This window comes from Fusarium keratoplasticum, chromosome 4, assembly GCF_025433545.1.
Source record: "Fusarium keratoplasticum isolate Fu6.1 chromosome 4, whole genome shotgun sequence".
NCBI lineage: Eukaryota > Fungi > Ascomycota > Sordariomycetes > Hypocreales > Nectriaceae > Fusarium > Fusarium keratoplasticum.
In genome coordinates, this window is record NC_070532.1 from 4549465 (window position 1) to 4567409 (window position 17945).

The window sequence follows — 17945 nt, forward strand, 5'->3', positions numbered from 1 at the left end:
ATCGCCCAAACTCTGAACCTTGCTGTGCCTATGTGGTGTAGCCCAATTAGCGGCTTTTAATCAAAGAAAAGACATCGGTCTGTGGTCCTCGCTATCGTGGCTGATGGCCCTCTTTGTTCATGGATCAATACTCTTTCAACGCTGGTATTCTATTCTTGGCTGCCGTCCTAGGGTATGATAGGTTCTTAAAGATGCATTGATTAAGTTGAAATTTCATGTAATGTTTTTCTTATACACCAAGATGACAGAAACCTTGAAACTATGTGACTTAGTTGGCTTGAGCAAGGGATGTGTCGTATGATGAACATGGCTTCAAATGTCTTCATTTTTCATTTCTTGCAATAACTGAAGCGATGGAGTCTAGATTCACAAATTTTACCTGTCCCTGCAACCCTTTTCATCAACGTTGCCCTCTCCAGATCCCCAATCCCCCATATCGTACCAAGCAAACCTCCTCACGCTAAACACAACAGTCCCATGTCTGGTCCACTCCTGCCCCCCCCCCTTCAAGGAGTTGCTTGAAATGACTGTACCGCCGAGCTGGTTCTTCATAGACGTCAAAGTACACTTGCTTCAGCTTCTGCTGTTCGGACGACTCTCTGTACGTTGACCAGATGTACGTCATTAAAGCCTCACCGGCCGAGGCCACACCTGTGTGGGCTAATATGACGTGGAGCTTCTGCAGCGATGGTGGCAGGGCTCTCGCCAGGGCTTGGCTGTCGAGACGATATAATTCCAACTGGGGTTCGAGAGCAGGTCCTGCCCAGATCTTCAGCTCCTCCAGATTATCCAGCTCCCTTAGAGCGTGAATGTCATCAGTGGTACATGAAGCATCGAGCATAACACGCCGCAGGGTATCCTTCCTCAGGGCTAAAACTTCGCAGATATCGGGGACAGTGGCTGTATCTTCCCTAAACATGGCGGGTAGACCAAAGTAAAAATGTGCGAATTCTTCAAGCATTGGTGTACACGAGATTAGTCTCTCAAGCTCGTCTCGGCGCATCAAAAAGTCACCAAGCCGAAGGACACGCAGGTGCTGAAGCAACACCCGTTCGTCAGGACTCGAAAACACCGGACAGTAGATACCCAATGTGTGAAGCTTCGGCAAGGAACTGAGCAGATACCCAAGCCCCCATAAGGAGAGGCTTTGACCTAATCTGTCATGTGCCCCCATAGAGGAGATCCAATCCCCCAGCCAGACGTTGCTCAGATTCTGCGGGAGTGCGCCATCACGGACCACGGACCCGGCGAGCATGCCGAGGCATGCCCCCTCATTCTTACCGTCGTCGTCGATACGTTCCAGATTTGGAGCTTGCAGCAGAATGAGTGGCGAAATAGAGCAGTGGAGCCAATCCTCCTGCAAGGCATGTACATTGAGGGCCATGTGGTGGCCAAACTTTTCTAAAGCATCTGGTAGCCAACATTGAATCACGTCCCTGTCTATCCCTGTCTCGGGTACTGAGAGATTAGCCCATCGGAGGCATTTGCCAAGCTCTGGGTTATGAAAGATGGTGCGGCAGAACCTAGCGAGGTCATCAGGCTCCCTATCCTTATCTACGTAGCCAAAATGATGGTGAAGTACCCGCTGAGCGATTGCTCCTACCTTCCTATTGACGAGTGAGAGGTCGAGGAGAGCGCGGCGAGAGGAGTCTCTTCGCCACCAGTCTGGTCTAGGAATTTTCAGGTGCTTTTCCTGGCAATGTTGACAGAACTCTTCGCAGATCTGGAGGAGGATTTCGGCACTGAACTCTGTGAGATTCATGTTGGCTAAGATCTCTATGTCTGCGGTATGATAAGCCTTATCGTAAAAAAAGAAACAAGTGAAAACAAGACCTTGCCAGAGACGTTGAGTCGGGAGGATATGCTGCAATATCCAAAGACGATGCATTTCAGTACTTTACTGGAAACTATATACTGGTAGTTGCCGTGCGAACTTGCTAAGAACAGCAACCGCACAATCCTTCAGTTGTCAAGAGAGAAGTTCACTATAGCTATTTTATTGGATCAAGTTGGCTGCTTTTAGTGAACGAATTTGCTCAATCCCCTCATTGGGCAATATTCTGGAAAAGACGGTGTTGTGTTCTTTGCTCCCGTGTCTACCATCTCAATCTCTTTCAGGAGAAATGCGCACAAACCAAACAGTCCTGAAAGGGCCCTGTGCTATGGTCAGGCTCTTTCCAGTTGGGTGGTCACCTTCAGCCTGCCAATTACACCTCAAAATGAATGACATCCGAAACGAGCAGAAGCAAGAGCTTCTTGGTGGCTGACAATTGACTGAGTGAAGCAGACGAAAGGAATACAATAGAGTGGTTAAATGAAGACAGATACTGCAGTATTTACATCCGTATAATACAAAAAACAAACCCTCCACTTGTCAAGAAATCAATAAATAGCAACTTTACTCCCTCAAAATCAGCAAAATCAAGCACGTCCTTGGGTATCATGTAACTTTTCAACACCTCGGGCCAGAAATATCCCAAACCTCAACAACGCCGTCCATCCTACCCAGCACCAAAGTCGTCCCGTCCTCCGAAAAAGCACCCGACATTACCAGTTCCTCCGTAGTCCTCTCAAATTCAACAGTTCCCGTCGCAACATCCATGATGTCGAAGCCATCTTCGGTTCTGCAGAGCATGTAGCGACAGTCGGATGAGATAGCCAGCGGCCAGCCTTCGAAGCGGCGCACCGAGTTGAGGTTGTATGAGGTTAGGTCGTTGGCTAGTGGCATCCAGATGTGCACGCTCGTTCCCCAGACTGAGACGATTCGTCGGCCGTCGGGGCTGACGGCTAGAGCTCGCGGGTTGGTCGAGCCATCAATCTCAAGACGGCGGGTGGTCTTGCATGTGATTGGGTTGGTGATTCGAAGAGTTCCGTCGCGAGATATGGTGACCAAGCTGTGGTCGGGCATAAAGGCAGCGTGCGTAACAGTGTCGATGTGGCTCAGAACTCTTCCAACTCGGTGTCCGTTCTTTACATCCCAGACACCAATGCGGTCTCTGCCCTCTCCGACAGCAATGACTCTCCCGTCGTGGCTCCAAGCAACCGGCTCGCCCTTGGCCTCCTTAAGTTCTCCAGCAGTCTTTCCCGTCGTAAAGTCCCGTAGGAGAACGGTGCTAGAGTGGTGGAAGTCCACTCCTCCGGGAAGCCGAACGATCCAATCCCGGATAGTCGCCAAGCTAGCAGTGTGCGGCGCAAAGACGGCGTGAGAGCCGCTGGTCTGCGAGTAACCCCGCTGAGTCTTCAGGTCAAACACATCAATCCAAGACTGAGAAGTCTGGGCGGCCATGTAGATGGCAAAAGCTGCTGAGCTGCAGGGCGAAAGGCCGACGGAGGTGATCTCGCCCTTGCTGCAGGTGCGGCGGAAGCGGAGGGAGAGGTTTAGTTGGGATGAGGAACTGCCCCGGTCGCCGCTATCGACCGGGGTTGTCGGCGATGCTGGAGCAGATGATTGTCCCCTGTGGTGGTGTTAGTGGGTGCATCTCTTACCCGGGACTGGCATTGACTTACATGGTGTTGGTGTTGGAAGATCGATTTGTGGATCTTAGATGGAACTTCATGAGCGTTCGGCTAAAAGTGGAAAGTAGATAATTGTGGATGAAAGTCAATTGAGTGCAGGGATGTTTCTTTGTTCTTGGTGTTTGTTGTTTGTACAATGCCTCAAAAAACTGGCAGCAGCCTCATCTTAAACCAACGCGAAGTCGTGAATCACGACCCTGTAAGTCGAGTCACAAAGCAAACCCACTCTCGTATGGATTACCAACCGGGCTGTCGGCGAGTCCCAAAAGAGGATGCTAAAGAACAGGATGCCACCATGGCTGGGCGCCGTGATGTTAGTTGAGACTCCAATTCACGCCTGTCGAGGCCTGTAACGTGAGTCACCCGCCGTTCTGCTTGCTGCAGGCTTCGGCGAGTCAGAATTGGGGATAGCGGCAGATGACATGGGGGCTCCGGTTCGGGGGATGTGGAGGGTTGAGCTGGGGTATGGGATGGGTCGAAGAATACGGATATGTCAGCACGAGACCATGAATAGTTCTTGGCGTTGATAAATGCGCATTCACGAGGTTTTTCCCTTCTGGGCAGTTTTCTCTCACCCTCGTTCAATCCCATGCGTAAGCATGAAAAGGTTAATAAGCACATGGCGCGCTGTAAATGTTGTGTTATTATCCGCTGTGTATGCTCCTTGGCTAGCCGGGTAGAGCCCCTCGGTAGCAATCTACTACTATTTGGACCCTCGATAAATACGCATTCTTGTCAGAGCGATGTAGGAACCATGTTACATGGCGATTGGCGATTGGCGATTGGCGATTGGCGAGAGTTGCGCGGCTGTTTGGCGAGGAGGATCAGTGTGTAGCAATGGATCCAACGGTGTGGTGAAAGAGGTAGCAGAGCCTGGTCATGATCCATTATGAAACAACCTGTTAGTGCGTGCGAATTCGCTGTCTCAAAGCACGAATTACCTCTTTTACAGGCCAGGATTGCTCATCGGGGAAAACACCATCAATGGACTAACCCACCACGCTACAAGGCACCTCTCAGCAGGATTGGAAATCAATTTTATAACGTGAAAGCATATTCAATTTGTCATTCAATTCGTCATGTAACAGAGGGCAACTCGTGCAATTCTAAACACAAAGTCGTCATCCTCGTGAACCTATCAAGGTGTCTCCATCCCCGCGCCGAAGTCGACTTGGGGTCTCCACCATTAACCATCCCATCCCAACTCTTTCCCTCCTTCATCATTTTTTGTCTCTTATTTATGCGCCAAATGCCTCGTCGTAGTTGACCATGCACGATCGGTATCGCACCTTGCTCGTTCGGAGGTTCTCCATGGCGAGCTGAAGACCCTCGGTCGAGATGGGGATCTCCTCGACCCACGACTTGATGCCGTTGTCGGCAGCCAGCTTCAGCATCTCGAGCATCTCCCGTCGGCTGCCCAGGTGCGAAGAGCCGATGTAGCAGCCGTTGGAGAGGAAGTCCTGGTTGCGCACGGTCAGGCCGTCGCCGCCGGGAAGACCAACAGAGTTCCAGTGGCCGTGGATGTCGAGGAGGCTGAGGTACTGGCTGAGAGCGAAGCCCTCGAAAGAGGTGGCGGTGTTGATGATGATGTCAAAGGTCATCTCGTGGCCCTTGGTCCAGTTCTCCTCGCCTGTGGCCAGGAAACCGTCGACACCCATCTTACGGGCATCCTCCTCCTTTGCTCGCGTACGGGAGATGGCCCAGACCTCGGCGCCGAGGGCCTTGGCAAAGAGAAGACCATAGTGGCCGAGACCGCCAATACCGACGATGCCGACCTTCTTTCCGGGGCCAGCACCGAGGCGCTTCAGAGGGCTGTATACGGTGATACCGGCGCAGAGCATAGGGGCGGCCTGGGAGCTGGAGAGGGCTTCGGGGATAGGGTACACCCTGTGAGTGTTCAAGTCAGTCGATGAACGCCAACGCTAACATGATGAGCAGGAATGAGATCAACTCACCAGTACTCGTGGATGCGGCTGTGGGAAGAGTAACCACCCTGGGTGTTGACACCGGTGTCGAGGTACGGAGCACCATAGGCGTCAATCTGGTCCTTGCAGTAGGTCTCATTGTCATTCTTGCACTGACGGCACTCGAGGCACGAATAGACCTGAGCACCAGCACCGACACGTTCGCCAACCTTGGCCAGCGTCACCTTGTCGCCGACGCGGACAACCTTGCCGACAACCTCGTGACCGACGGCCAGAGGGTAGGGGCAGTCACCCCAGTCGCCGCTGATGGTGTGACGGTCGCTGGCGCAGACGCCGCAGCACTCGACCTTGATGTCGACATCGTAGTCGCCAAAGGGACGGGGCTGGAAGGTGTTCTTTTCAAAGTCGGTCCATCGCTCGGCGCTGGGGGACTGGAAGCCCTGGAACTTTTCGGGGAAAGACATGGTGACGATGGGGGGTGATGTTGTGGGGGTATCACAAAGACACGGTCGAGAATGGGAATGACGATGCAGCAAAAGACGAGAGCAAGAAGGAAGAACGACAAGAGCTCAATGGCAACAGCTGGGGTATTCCTTATAAAGCTTTTGTCCTGCTCCTCACAAACCCCCACTCAGGTCATCCATTCCCACTCCTCGTCGCCTTTTACTGCCATGTCGGTCGGGTTGGTGAGGGGCAATCGACGGATTGCCCCTCACTCAACGCGAGCGACAGCAGAGAGCGACGTGCCATCGGATGTGCGCCATGTCATGGGCCTTTGGGGGAGGTCAAGGCGGGCTACGGGCCTCATTGGACTCGTTTCGTTTACTCACCTTCAAGTTTGGGGGTTTCGCATCATGGCGCCCTCTCTTCCCCAATCCCGCAACAGAGACAGCTCCAACTCGGCCGTCGCAACGGCACGCGATAGGGTGGCGAGCGTCATGAGGGATCCATCATGAGTCGGGTCTCCTCCCCACAGTCACATCGGATTATCGTGGGAATGTTGATCCGACGGATGCCGATTCCTCCACCAAGGAGGTGATGCGTGGGGAAAAGAGTGGCATGAGATGAAAGGTGAGTTAAGAATGTGTTGGTGATGTTGCTTTTTCAATTGCTCCGTTGGTCCTGAATGGGGGCATCCTTTTCTGCGAGGAATTAATTATCTATATCCTTCTTTCAATTGCCTGATGTTTGTATCCCAAACATGCACTTGTCTCTTGATTGTCCAACTTTGTCGTCCCATCGTGTATCGGATCGGATATCGGGTATATCTTGTCCAACCCCGCGAGAACCAAATCACCACGTCTCACGGTTACTCAAACACCCTCAATTCTTCCAGTCCTTCTTCTTCAGAGCCCGCGACTCGCCCAGACCAAAACCCGCCAGGAAGCAAAGCCTCATGGTCATGCCGACATAGACCCACGGCACATTGCCCAGATCGCTCACATTCCACCCCGCGACATCCCAGTAGATGCTCGCCCCGAGCTCCCGCATCGAGTACAAGTGTCCCACGTCGGCGAGCAGCAGCACAAAGAGCACGGTGCGCCAGACGCGCAGGTCCGCCGTGGATCGTAGCACGAGCGCCTCGTTGAGCGCGAAGAAGAAGAACATGTTGGCCAGCTGCGACATGGCGACAGAGGTTGCCAGCGGCGCACTGGCGTCCGGGGACGGTGCCGAGTCCGAGTTCAACAGGTTGAGGTAGGTTTCCTGGCGGAAGTGGCTGTAGTAGGCTCCCACCAGCGCGGAGATGGGTTCGACGACGAGGAAGAAGAGGCGGTAGATGAAGTGGATGCGGAATGCCACCTGGGCTGGTTTCTGCTGACCAGCCATTTTGAACAAGCTCTACAGGAGGTCTGAAGATTCAGAGGCAATTGAGTGTCAGGTAAGTTGGTATGGAGAGGTGATATTGCTGTCGCAATTCCGCAATGTGTTGTTCATGCTCCTTCACGAAAACTCTCCCAATGGGCCCTGGCTCGGGAAAAACTTGATCCACAAGGTTCAATCTCTCACCCCACGAGAACCGTGCCAGCCCCGTTATCTCGGTGCTCTTTACAACGAGATCTTGAAGCTGGGTCCATTGATGCCTGGCATGTAAGCTATCGCCATTTTGTAGCAGCTCCGACCTCACTTGAAGCTAGGCCGGAGTCTCATGTGATACTTCTCTTGGCCAAAACGCTTCAGCCACGGTCAGAGAGTTGAGGAACGTTAATAGACCTCTAAGCCCAACAGAGCCCCGGGCGATCAAGGAGATCCCCCAATGCAGCACCAATGGCGTCGCGCTACGACAACCTTCCCATCGGGCTCTCCGTCTCGTCGGGCCAAGCTCCAGGCCAAACCTGGAAGGTTTCTAGTTTTTCCCTTCCCAGTCGATCCCAACCCGCAGAGATTTTCCCGGAAGTTTAATGGTCCGAACGGTTTGTGGGTGTGCTCGTTGCCGAGATCGCTGCAGATCTTTAAAGGGCACGAATCAAGCGAATTGCTGCTTCACAGTGGCACAGCATCTCTTGTGCCAGACTTAGCTTGTGGATGACCAGGTCTGTAATAATACCGTCCACCGGAAATAGAGGTCCAGGGTCTCACAAGAAAAAATTCTATCCCTGCGGATGAGATCATCCAGCGAGCCGAGTGGAATCCGGGGTTGCTAGTTGGTGGCGCTGTTGGGGGGCGCTTTTTTCCATTGAAGAACTGGGGTTGGGGTTTGGATTGGACAGCTCTGCGAATTGAGGTCCGGGCATTAGCTGGACCGGGAATGGTATCTGTTATTGCCTGGCAATGTTTATCAAAGACCCGGCTGCAGTGTAGCATCAAAAAGCAACGCTGTTGTTGTGGTGAACGGGGTTGCGTTACACTGGTTGGACAGCAAACATCAATATCAACAAAGAAAAAGTCAGCGAGTGCAGGCTCCTCCTGCAACCCATACCAAAGACCCTTTGACCTGCAGAAACGATTGCGAGTGCACATCGCCACTCACAGGGCCCCCTTTACCCCCAAAACACCGACTGTCTGTGTTACGCGCCACTTGCGAGTTATGGAGGGGGAGGGGCCGGGCTAGTGTCGAATCTAGAAGGACTTGTCCCGGAGTCGTTTCTTACTGTATTCTCACCGCTCAACTGGAGAAAAGGAAGCTGAACACTGACAACACGTAGAGAATTTGCAAAGTGTCAAGTAATTACAGTCCCTGTCCTAAATGCCACTCAGTCATGGCCACATCGCGGCCCCCGAGGAAAAACTGGGACTCGCTGGCCACAGATTGGGCCTCCGTCCTCCCGCATTCCATTCCCAGTCCTCTGGTCAAGTCGGGTCCAGCTGCTGTTCGGGTACCGGGGGGCGCTAGTTTTTGGGGCGGTCCCTGGCGCTGAAGATGGCGTTGGCAAAACTGAACCTACAGGAACGCCAGCCTGACATCACAGCTGGTTCACCGGTAACATGGCTTGACTGAGGATAGACTGGTATCTTGTTATCGTGAGACCTCGTTTGCCCCCTTTCCCGTCTCGACACCCTCTCGTCCTCAGTTCCCCTGATCGTCACTCACTTGTCCCCTGACTCGCTTCTTCCTTTCAAATCTTCTCCCTTGGCCTCGGCTCCTGACCCCTGATCCGGTTGCTTTTGTCTGCCGTCGACGTACTGTAAATATCAGTGGTACCCCTGTCCTGTCCGCCGACACCTCCCGCCCCGTTGGTTTGACCGGGATTGCTAATCGGCGCAACGCTTTTTCTCTCTTGTGCTTCGCTTCCTTGAATTCAAGGTCTTCTTTCTCTCTTCCTTTCTTTTTTCCTTCCTTGTCCAAGACGCAAGCGAAAAAGGATCACCCACCAGGAAATAAATTTCCAATATTCTCACTCCTTTTTAACTGTCGTGTCCTTCCTTTATCAGCTGGACGATCTTCAGCTCCTGCAGTGTTGCCTACCTGCCCCCGAAACGCAGCCGGCCCTACACAAGGCGACCCCTCCCAGACCCAAACCTTATAGCACCATCCTCCACTGCCTGAGGTGCTGCAACAACAAACAAACAAACCTACAACCTCGATTCAGTCATACGACGAGCTGCGCCCACCTCTCCGCCCAGCTCACGGGTCGCCGTCCCAGCAGCACGCAGCACCTCACAGTACAAGAGCGAGCAAGCATCTTGTGCTGAATCATTCCTTCATCTGGGGCTTGCGCTGCGCTCCTCTGTTCTCTTCTGCTGGCTTGAACTGTCCTTGGCTTGGACCCGACGCTCCTTCATCTCTGACCGCCGTCGCATTGCAACTCGCAGTATCTGCAACTCGACGACTCGCTTCATCCGATACCGACAACCGACGATAACCCTACGATCCCTTTCGTCGATTCGAACTTGAAACACATCCTCTGCTTCTGCCTGCGATTCAATAACAACCATGACCAAGCGCATCATCCCCGTCAACGACTGGGCTCCTGCTCATGAGGCCATGATGGAACCCCCCGCCGAATCGTCTGCCATGGGCGCTGCTGCTGCTTCTGAATCTCAAGCATCGGCCCCCGGCGTCTTCCGCCCAGAGACCGGCTCTGGGGCGACCACGTACGGCCACAGACACCGTAGCATGAGTCTGTCGCTTCCTTGGCGACGCCCCAAGTCGTTTGTTTGGGGACATGATAGCTCGCATCATCTATCGCGTCACTTTAACGATCTTGCCATCGACGATACGGAAGAGGAGGTGCACGAGTCAGGCCACGGCGCCTCCCATGGCCACGGTCATGAACACCACCATCACTTCCATACTCCTGGTGCGATCAAGGGAATCATCCGTCGAGCGTCTGTCTCGTTCAACCGCATGGTTCATCGTCGACCCTCTGGCGTGGCTGAAGATGTCCCTGAACACCACTCTGCAAGACCCATCACATCTCATGGACACTCGACCTGGAGCAGACTTCGACAGGCCACTATCAGACACTCACGATCCATCTATGGACTGGATCTAAACCATGAACACGGATTCCACCATCAACAGGAGCATCCCTCTAACCTTCCTATTCCTGGTTTCCGTGGAGAGCCACCAATCATCCCCGATAACTCGGGAGCTGCTGCAAAGGCTTCAGCTGCTATGCAGAATGAGTACTATGCTCGCCAGAGCCTCTACAGCATGTGGCTCAACCCTAGCACCAACGATGAGAGCAACGACCGAGAGAGTGGCATTGGAATCACCGTGACTCTGCCTGGCACCGAGGAAGCTGATGCCGAGTCTGTCATTAGCAAGATCGACTTTGTCACCAAGCTTCCTACTGAGCTTGCCATCCATATTCTCGCCTGCCTGGACGCTGCAGCTCTCACCAAGGCCAGCGAGGTCTGCCGCAGCTGGAAGAACATCATCAGCAACCAGCACATCTGGCGTGAGTCCTGTCTCCGTGAGACGACGACCACGTATGCCACCAGCACTCCCGTCACACCCGGAACTGGCCTCGGTGTCCCGGCAATTGCACCCACTAATGATTGGCGAGAGATTTATCGTGTCAAGCAGCAATTGACTCACAGATGGAAGGGCGGCAAGGCCAGCCCCGTTTATCTAAATGGTCACAAAGATAGCATCTATTGCCTTCAGTTCGATGAGTGAGTTTATTGACCGACTTCTCCCAATCACCCTACTGACTTGATCAGGCACAAAATCATTACCGGTTCGCGAGACAAGACGATCCGTGTCTGGGACATGCACACTCTGCAGTGCCGTCTCGCTATTGGGCCTCCCGAGGTCATCCATGAGCCTGATATGCTCCTGGATGAGGAAGGCAATCCTACTCACTTTGCGACCGGCTCAGACAACGAGAGAACGGCACCCTCGATGCCCACTCTTGCCTCATTCCCTACCCACCACAAGGCATCCATTCTGTGCCTGCAGTACGATGATGAGATCCTGGTGACTGGATCCTCCGATTCGACCTGCATCGTCTACAACGTCAAGGCGGGATATCGACCTATCCGCCAGCTTCGCCGTCACACCGCCGCCGTTCTGGACCTGGCCTTTGACGACAAGCACATTGTCACCTGCAGCAAGGACTTTAGCATCTGTGTGTGGGAGCGCGAGACTGGCAACCTTCTGAAACAGCTCCGTGGACACAGTGGGCCTGTCAATGCAGTGCAGATGCGGGCAAACACCATCGTGTCTTGCTCGGGTGACTTCCGCGTCAAGCTGTGGAACATTGAGACGGGCAAGAATATTCGCGAATTCACGGGTCACACCAAGGGTCTTGCCTGCTCGCAATTCTCCGAGGACGGTCGGTACATCGCCTCCGCGGGTAACGACAAGGTGATTCGCATCTGGGACGCCAACACGGGCGAGTGCCTGCGGGAGATGCGCGCTCACGAGAACCTCGTTCGCAGTCTGCACATTGACAGCGTGAGCGGACGGCTCATTAGCGGAAGCTACGATACGGACATCAAGGTCTGGGACATGGAGACGGGCCACCAGTTGCTGGACTTTCCTGGATGGCACGCTAGTTGGGTGCTCAGTGCCAAGAGCGACTACCGCCGTATCGTGAGCACCGGACAGGATCCCAAGATCTTGATCATGGACTTTGGCGCCGACGTTGACGGCATCGAGATGCTGGAGTGCGGTCAGCCAGTGGAGACTGATGGAGGCTTCATCTGAGTCTGGCAAGGTGAAGGCAGAATACTAATGGGTCAACACAATTCGCAAGTCGAGTTGCAAGTTGGCTGTAACGATTTATGATATGGAGGGATTGGATGGTTAGACGTGGGGTATCTATCACATGACGGCACGGCAGCATGATGGAAACTTGCTGGACGGGTTGGAGACATGACCAGGCGTGCAGCCTCACGGAGCACCCTATGAGATGAGATCTGGATGTATGTAAGGATGGCGACTCGTTGCCGTGTGGGGGTTAGGTTACTTGTTTGGCATACTGTTAGCGATTTGTGGATTACATAGACCACTGGTGTAATACGATTATATGAGCATTTCTCTTTACATCTTCCTGGATGAGTTGAGTCGATTCGACTTGCCGAAAACGAACCAATGGCTTCGGGTTGCTCGGGCGAAGCCGAGGCCATTCAGGGGCGGGACGATGTAACGGCGGGAGATGACGGGGGTAATGAGGATGCGCGTCGAAGTCGAGTCTGGGGGAGAATTGGGCCGAGCAGAGTCCGAGATGAGGGATCGGGGAAACGAAACGCCATGTGTGTTAGAACTCGTGGTGATGATGCGAGCATGGTCTTTAGTGAGCAGTTGACGGATCTAGAAGATTTCTGTTTCAATGCCTGACAGAGTCGATCAATGCTGTGAAACGTTGACTTGATGGGTACAAGATCATGTAGGTAGCCGTCGACGTCGACGCCACACGATGTACCCGATCGATAGGCGTCGAGTCGCCAAGAATATGATTCTAGTCTTGTTTAATGAGGTCGAGCCAAATGCGGCCATCGAGGGTTGGGTGTTTCGAAACGGGGGTTATTGAGGGCGCGTCGTTGGCTGCTGAGTGCTAAAGAGAGTCTGCTATAGCCGCCACCACAAGAGTCGCCTTCAAAGTCACCTATCTATGGAACGCACTTGTGGATATAGAAAACCCTTGATCCTGAACTGACAGCCAGCAGCGCTTGTCCACCCAGCCCCGGATAGTCGCGCGCGTGTTTGGAGCCATGACGCAGGTTGATTGAGGAGGAATCGATCCGTTGGTGGGCGATGGCCCGAGGGGGTTTTAGCGGGGCAAGGAGGGAGATCTGATTAAGGGATCGGAAGCGATGCCTTGGAATGCGGCGGACTATGATGCATATCGAATTCCTGACCTGAAGCATCACATTGTTAATGCAAGAGACTTTTCGAGGCTGGCAGGGCTGCGAGCTGACAGACGCCACGGGGACACGGGTGCATGTGGAGATTTGCATCAGCGAGGCTTGAAGTTAAATTGCCGGCATTTAGAACTCGTGGATGCATATGCTGCAAGGCACCACCTCTGCCTCATGGACCGATTCTCATGATCGCTACATGGATGCCACGAAATGCATCACACGGTCCAGGATTCTTTCTGAGACAGACAACATCCCTTTGCCGCCTGACAAAGAGAGGGTCCTCCGTCCGATGAAGCCCTCAAAGCCACACGCTGGCTCGTCCGGGGGGAACCACTGAAACAAGGCGCTAGAGGCAGGGGGACCTGGGCCGGGATAAGTTTGTCTTTGCCTCTTTTGGATCACGAGGTTTTGGGTAGTTCTCCATCTGGGGTGCTATGCTGTGAACTCTCTTTCTCTCTCTTTACTTTTTTGTATGTTACCCCTTTTTTTTCTGAGAGTGCTTGGTTATCTATCATCCCTTGTATCTTTGCAACGACAGGTCATTATAGCCTCTAAATCTGAGTCCCATCTTCTGTCTTGTCAACCAACAGAGACATCATTCAGCTTGGTCCCGTCTGCCGCTTTGGCCCCATATGTCCGGCCGTGTTTGAAACAACCCGCTGGTGCCGCATGGTCCAATGGGAATGCCCTCAACCTCGCCCTTGTTAGCCTAACAAAACCCAGCCAGCCTGATCATGGATGGTTCCACATCGAGGATGCCGTCAGTCTACTACGACGGCATCCCTGCCCATGACCCTGTCGACGACAATAATGCAAAGGTGAGCTATTCTCTTGGATGTGTTAAAGTTCAACCTTCCTCAAAAACGCGTGTGCCTGCTCTCCCGTGTCTCTCCCTTCTCTTTCTTCTCGCTTTGCAACCACCACCACCAACAAAAATCGTCACTGTCTTTTTCGTGTGAACACGCGCCTCTGCGTGTGTCTCTTTTTTCTAACCACCGTTCCTTTCTTGTTCATCCCTCTCTCATTTCAGGGATTTAAACACGTTTTGGTCACCTTTCACATTTTTTTTCTGCATTGACCGCATTGACCTCTTTTTGTTGTTTCCTGGTAAGTGTGTGTGAGCTCTTGGACGTGTGTGACTCTCAGACACGCACAACACGCGAGATGAAAGACGACGAATGCGTCTTCTTGGCTTAAAGCAAAGTTGCTTCTGGTTGGATGAGATGCAAAGAGGAAAAAAGAAAAACGTGGGCCTCGAGATCTAGTGGTCTCACCAGCGAATAGCCTCGGGCTATTATTGAAGCCACCGGCCGGCCTCGCTTCACTTACACCAGCTGGTCGCCAGCTGTCTCCCGCTTTTCACCTTTTTTGACCTTCACCTTTGCCCTCAATTGGATCTTTCGCTATTGTTCTTTGTTTTTCTTTTTTATTTCTCCTCTTTCAATCGCACTCTCCTTCATTGGGCCATCGCCATTGTCGCCTTGGCTCTTTGTCTTTCCTCCCCCTTCGCCTTGATCAAAGGCTTCATCAAGCTTCCCTTCTTCTACGTCACCAAGCAGAATTCATTTCTCATCACTCCCTCCTCACGCGATATCCTGTACTCGTTAAGCACGACCTCAACCCGACTGACTTTTTTCTTCATTCAGCCCTTCGCTGGAACATCACCACCACTCTCATTAGATCGACAAAAACCCCAAGCGACTCCGTTTAGCTGGTTCTACATGGTCATCATGGGGCTCTCGACGATCGTCACCGCGTCTCTCTTGGCCTTGCGCCTCTTTTCTCTGCCCGTCTCGGCTGCTCCTCAGGTGCCTGCTCCTTCGGCTGCTGTTCCTGTTGCTGCCCCCGAGTACGGTGTCTCGGCCGCCGACTCCTGGTGGCTCGCATCCATTGAGCGCCAGGGTGCCGTCGCCTATGGTGGCTCTGCCGACTACAAGATCTTCCGAAACGTCAAGGACTACGGTGCCAAGGGTGATGGTGCTACTGACGACACTGAGGCCATCAACGCCGCCTTCTCTGACGGCAACCGCTGCGGCTACGGCTGCGACTCGAGCACCGTCCGCCCTGCCCTCGTTTACTTCCCTCCCGGTACCTACGTCGTCTCCAAGCCCATCCTCCCCTACTACTACACCCACATGGTCGGCGATGTCCAGTCGCTCCCGGTTCTCAAGGCTGCCGCCAACTTTGCGGGCATGGCCGTCATCGACTGCGACCCCTACGATGATCAGGGCAACAACTGGCACACCAACCAGAACAACTTTTTCCGCCAGATCCGAAACTTCAAGATTGATCTCACCGGCATGCCCAAGACTTCGGGTACTGGTGTCCACTGGCAGGTCGCCCAGGCTACTTCGCTGCAGAACATTGTCTTCCAGATGATTGAGGACAAGAGCGAGGACAACGTCCAGCAGGGCATCTTCATCGACAACGGCTCCGGCGGCTTCATGACCGATCTCGTCTTCATCGGTGGCAAGTACGGTGGTTTCCTCGGTGGTCAGCAGTTCACTGCTCGCAACATGACCTTCCGCAACTGCAACACTGCCGTCTACATGAACTGGAACTGGGTCTGGACTCTCAACGGCCTTGACATTGACGGTTGCAACATCGGCGTTGACATGACTGCCGGCGAGAACATCCAGAACGTCGGCTCCATCCTTCTGCTCGACAGCAAGATCTCCAACACTCAGGTCGGTGTTCTCACCACCTACGATCCCGCCCAGCCTGGCACCAACGGCACCCTGGTCCTCGACAACGTCGACATGTCTTCTGCTGTCCCCATCGCCGTCAAGAACAAGGGCACTGAGGCTACCGTCCTCGCCGGCAACGCCAAGATCGACTCGTGGGTTCAGGGCCGTGCTTACGTCGGCGGCAACGGTGAGGCTGTCCAGGACGCCCAGTCGCCCATCCAGAAGCCCAAGGTTCTCCTCGACAGCGCTGGCAAGGTCGTCACCAAGAGCAAGCCCCAGTACGACAATATCCCCGCTACCCAGTTTGTGTCTGTCAAGTCCAAGGGCGCCAAGGGTGATGGTGTCACTGATGATACTGCCGCCATCCAGGCTGTCTTTGACGGCATCACTGAGGGCCAGATTGTCTACTTTGACCACGGCGCCTACGTCATCACCGACACTGTCAAGGTCCCCAAGAACATCAAGATTGTCGGCGAGATCTGGCCTCTCATCATGGCCGGCGGCGACAAGAACTTCAAGGACCAGGCCAACCCCAAGCCTGTCTGGCAGATTGGTCAGGAGGGTGATGTCGGCAACGTCGAGATCCAGGACCTCATGTTTGAGACTCTTGGCCCTCAGCCTGGTGCCATCCTCATGGAGTTCAACGTTGCTGGCGAGACTCCTGGCTCTGCTGGTCTCTTTGACGTTCACTTCCGCGTCGCTGGCTCTGCTGGTACCAAGCTCCAGTCCGACACCTGCAAGAAGACTCCCGAGGTCAAGACCGAGCCCAACCCCGAGTGCGTCGGTGCCTTCATGCTCATGCACGTCACCAAGCAAGCCAGCATCTACATGGAGAACACCTGGCTGTGGGTCGCCGACCACGAGCTTGACCTTGCCGACCACTCTCAGATCAACATCTACAACGGCCGAGGTATCCTTATTGAGAGCACCAAGGGCGCGTGGCTCTGGGGCACCGCCTCTGAGCACAACGTTCTCTACAACTACCAGCTCAAGAGTGCCAGCAACGTCTACATGTCGCTGATCCAGACCGAGACGGCCTACATGCAGGGCAACCCCGATGCCACTGTACCCTTCACGGTCAACGCCAACTTTTACGACCCCGATTTCACTGCCTCGTGCACGGGTGACTCGACAAAGTGTGCGCGCACCTGGGGTGTCCGGGCCATCGACTCCAAGGACATCTTCATCTTTGGCGGCGGTCTCTACAGCTTCTTTGACAACTACGACCAGGAGTGTGTGCCTCTCAACAACTGCCAGGACAACATGATCAGTCTCGAGAGCTCGCAGGTCCACCTGTACGGCATCAGCACAAAGGCCAGCATCAACATGGTAACTGTCGACGGCAAGTCTGCCATGCTGGACGCCGACAACCGCAACAACTTTTGCGCTGCGATTGCTCTGTTTTCTTCGTCGGCGTAAGCTGTTCAGCGCCTCTCATGCGTCACTGCAACTTGCCGTGACCAAATGATGACCGCGACCGCGACAATGGTCTAGACATACAAAAACACGCAAAGTACATACACATGCATACCCAAGTCACTACATTCATGTCCTTTTTTTCTTTTTTCCCTTGCTTTTTCTACTTTCTCATCAAGCTTCTTTGACGTGTCGCTCCGGGCAACTGGAATGAGGACACGATTTTGGGCCGGTTTCTGGTTTGTTTACTAGTTCCGTTGGTGGAACAGGAGTTTAGGGATAGCGGCAAACGCTTCGGATAGGGAAATGTTGATATAGCCATTGCTTTAGAGGCAAGGTGGTAGAATACGATGAATCGACGTGCTACCAAGTTTTGTGTCCTGTGATGTTATTGTGGTTGGGTATAGCCTCTTGAAATGATGCGATGATGGTGGAATAAGGAATGATGTGAGTCTTGTTCAGAGACACTCTGTACCCAGGCGGGGAGCAAGACGGTCTATGACGACGGCCAAAAAAGAGTAGACCCGTGGCTCCGCGAGTCGCACATTGCACCCTTCATCAGCAAACAGCGAAGGTCACTGTGTGACAATGTCTTTGCGAAACCACATCGTAAGTTTGTGTGTTCAGCTACTTCGCTGAAAGAACCGAG

General features: G+C 53.6%; 6 protein-coding genes across 6 annotated transcripts; 2 read left to right on the top strand and 4 right to left on the bottom strand.

The window, feature by feature from the left end:
- Positions 1–460: 460 nt before the first annotated feature.
- Positions 461–1762, bottom strand: NCS57_00642700 (uncharacterized protein; the record flags this gene model as incomplete). The annotated part of the gene is made up of 1 exon (XM_053056316.1): positions 461–1762. The coding sequence occupies one exon, from the start codon at positions 1760–1762 to the stop codon at positions 461–463; it is 1302 nt and encodes a 433-aa protein (XP_052915271.1).
- A 690-nt stretch (positions 1763–2452) lies between these two features.
- Positions 2453–3557, bottom strand: NCS57_00642800 (uncharacterized protein; the record flags this gene model as incomplete). Its single annotated transcript, XM_053056317.1, has 2 exons — positions 2453–3455; positions 3508–3557. 2 exons carry the CDS (start codon positions 3555–3557, stop codon positions 2453–2455), a joined length of 1053 nt encoding a protein of 350 aa, XP_052915272.1.
- Positions 3558–4754: 1197 nt separating this feature from the next.
- Positions 4755–5905, bottom strand: NCS57_00642900 (uncharacterized protein; the record flags this gene model as incomplete). Its single annotated transcript, XM_053056318.1, has 2 exons — positions 4755–5403; positions 5472–5905. The coding sequence occupies 2 exons, from the start codon at positions 5903–5905 to the stop codon at positions 4755–4757; spliced, it is 1083 nt and encodes a 360-aa protein (XP_052915273.1).
- Positions 5906–6764: 859 nt separating this feature from the next.
- Positions 6765–7268, bottom strand: NCS57_00643000 (uncharacterized protein; the record flags this gene model as incomplete). The annotated part of the gene is made up of 1 exon (XM_053056319.1): positions 6765–7268. The coding sequence occupies one exon, from the start codon at positions 7266–7268 to the stop codon at positions 6765–6767; it is 504 nt and encodes a 167-aa protein (XP_052915274.1).
- Positions 7269–9813: 2545 nt separating this feature from the next.
- NCS57_00643100 (F-box domain-containing protein) lies at positions 9814–12036 on the top strand (the record flags this gene model as incomplete). The annotated part of the gene is made up of 2 exons (XM_053056320.1): positions 9814–11000; positions 11049–12036. The coding sequence occupies 2 exons, from the start codon at positions 9814–9816 to the stop codon at positions 12034–12036; spliced, it is 2175 nt and encodes a 724-aa protein (XP_052915275.1).
- Positions 12037–13927: 1891 nt separating this feature from the next.
- On the top strand, positions 13928–17299 carry NCS57_00643200 (uncharacterized protein; the record flags this gene model as incomplete). Its single annotated transcript, XM_053056321.1, has 2 exons — positions 13928–14011; positions 14840–17299. 2 exons carry the CDS (start codon positions 13928–13930, stop codon positions 17297–17299), a joined length of 2544 nt encoding a protein of 847 aa, XP_052915276.1.
- Positions 17300–17945: the final 646 nt, after the last annotated feature.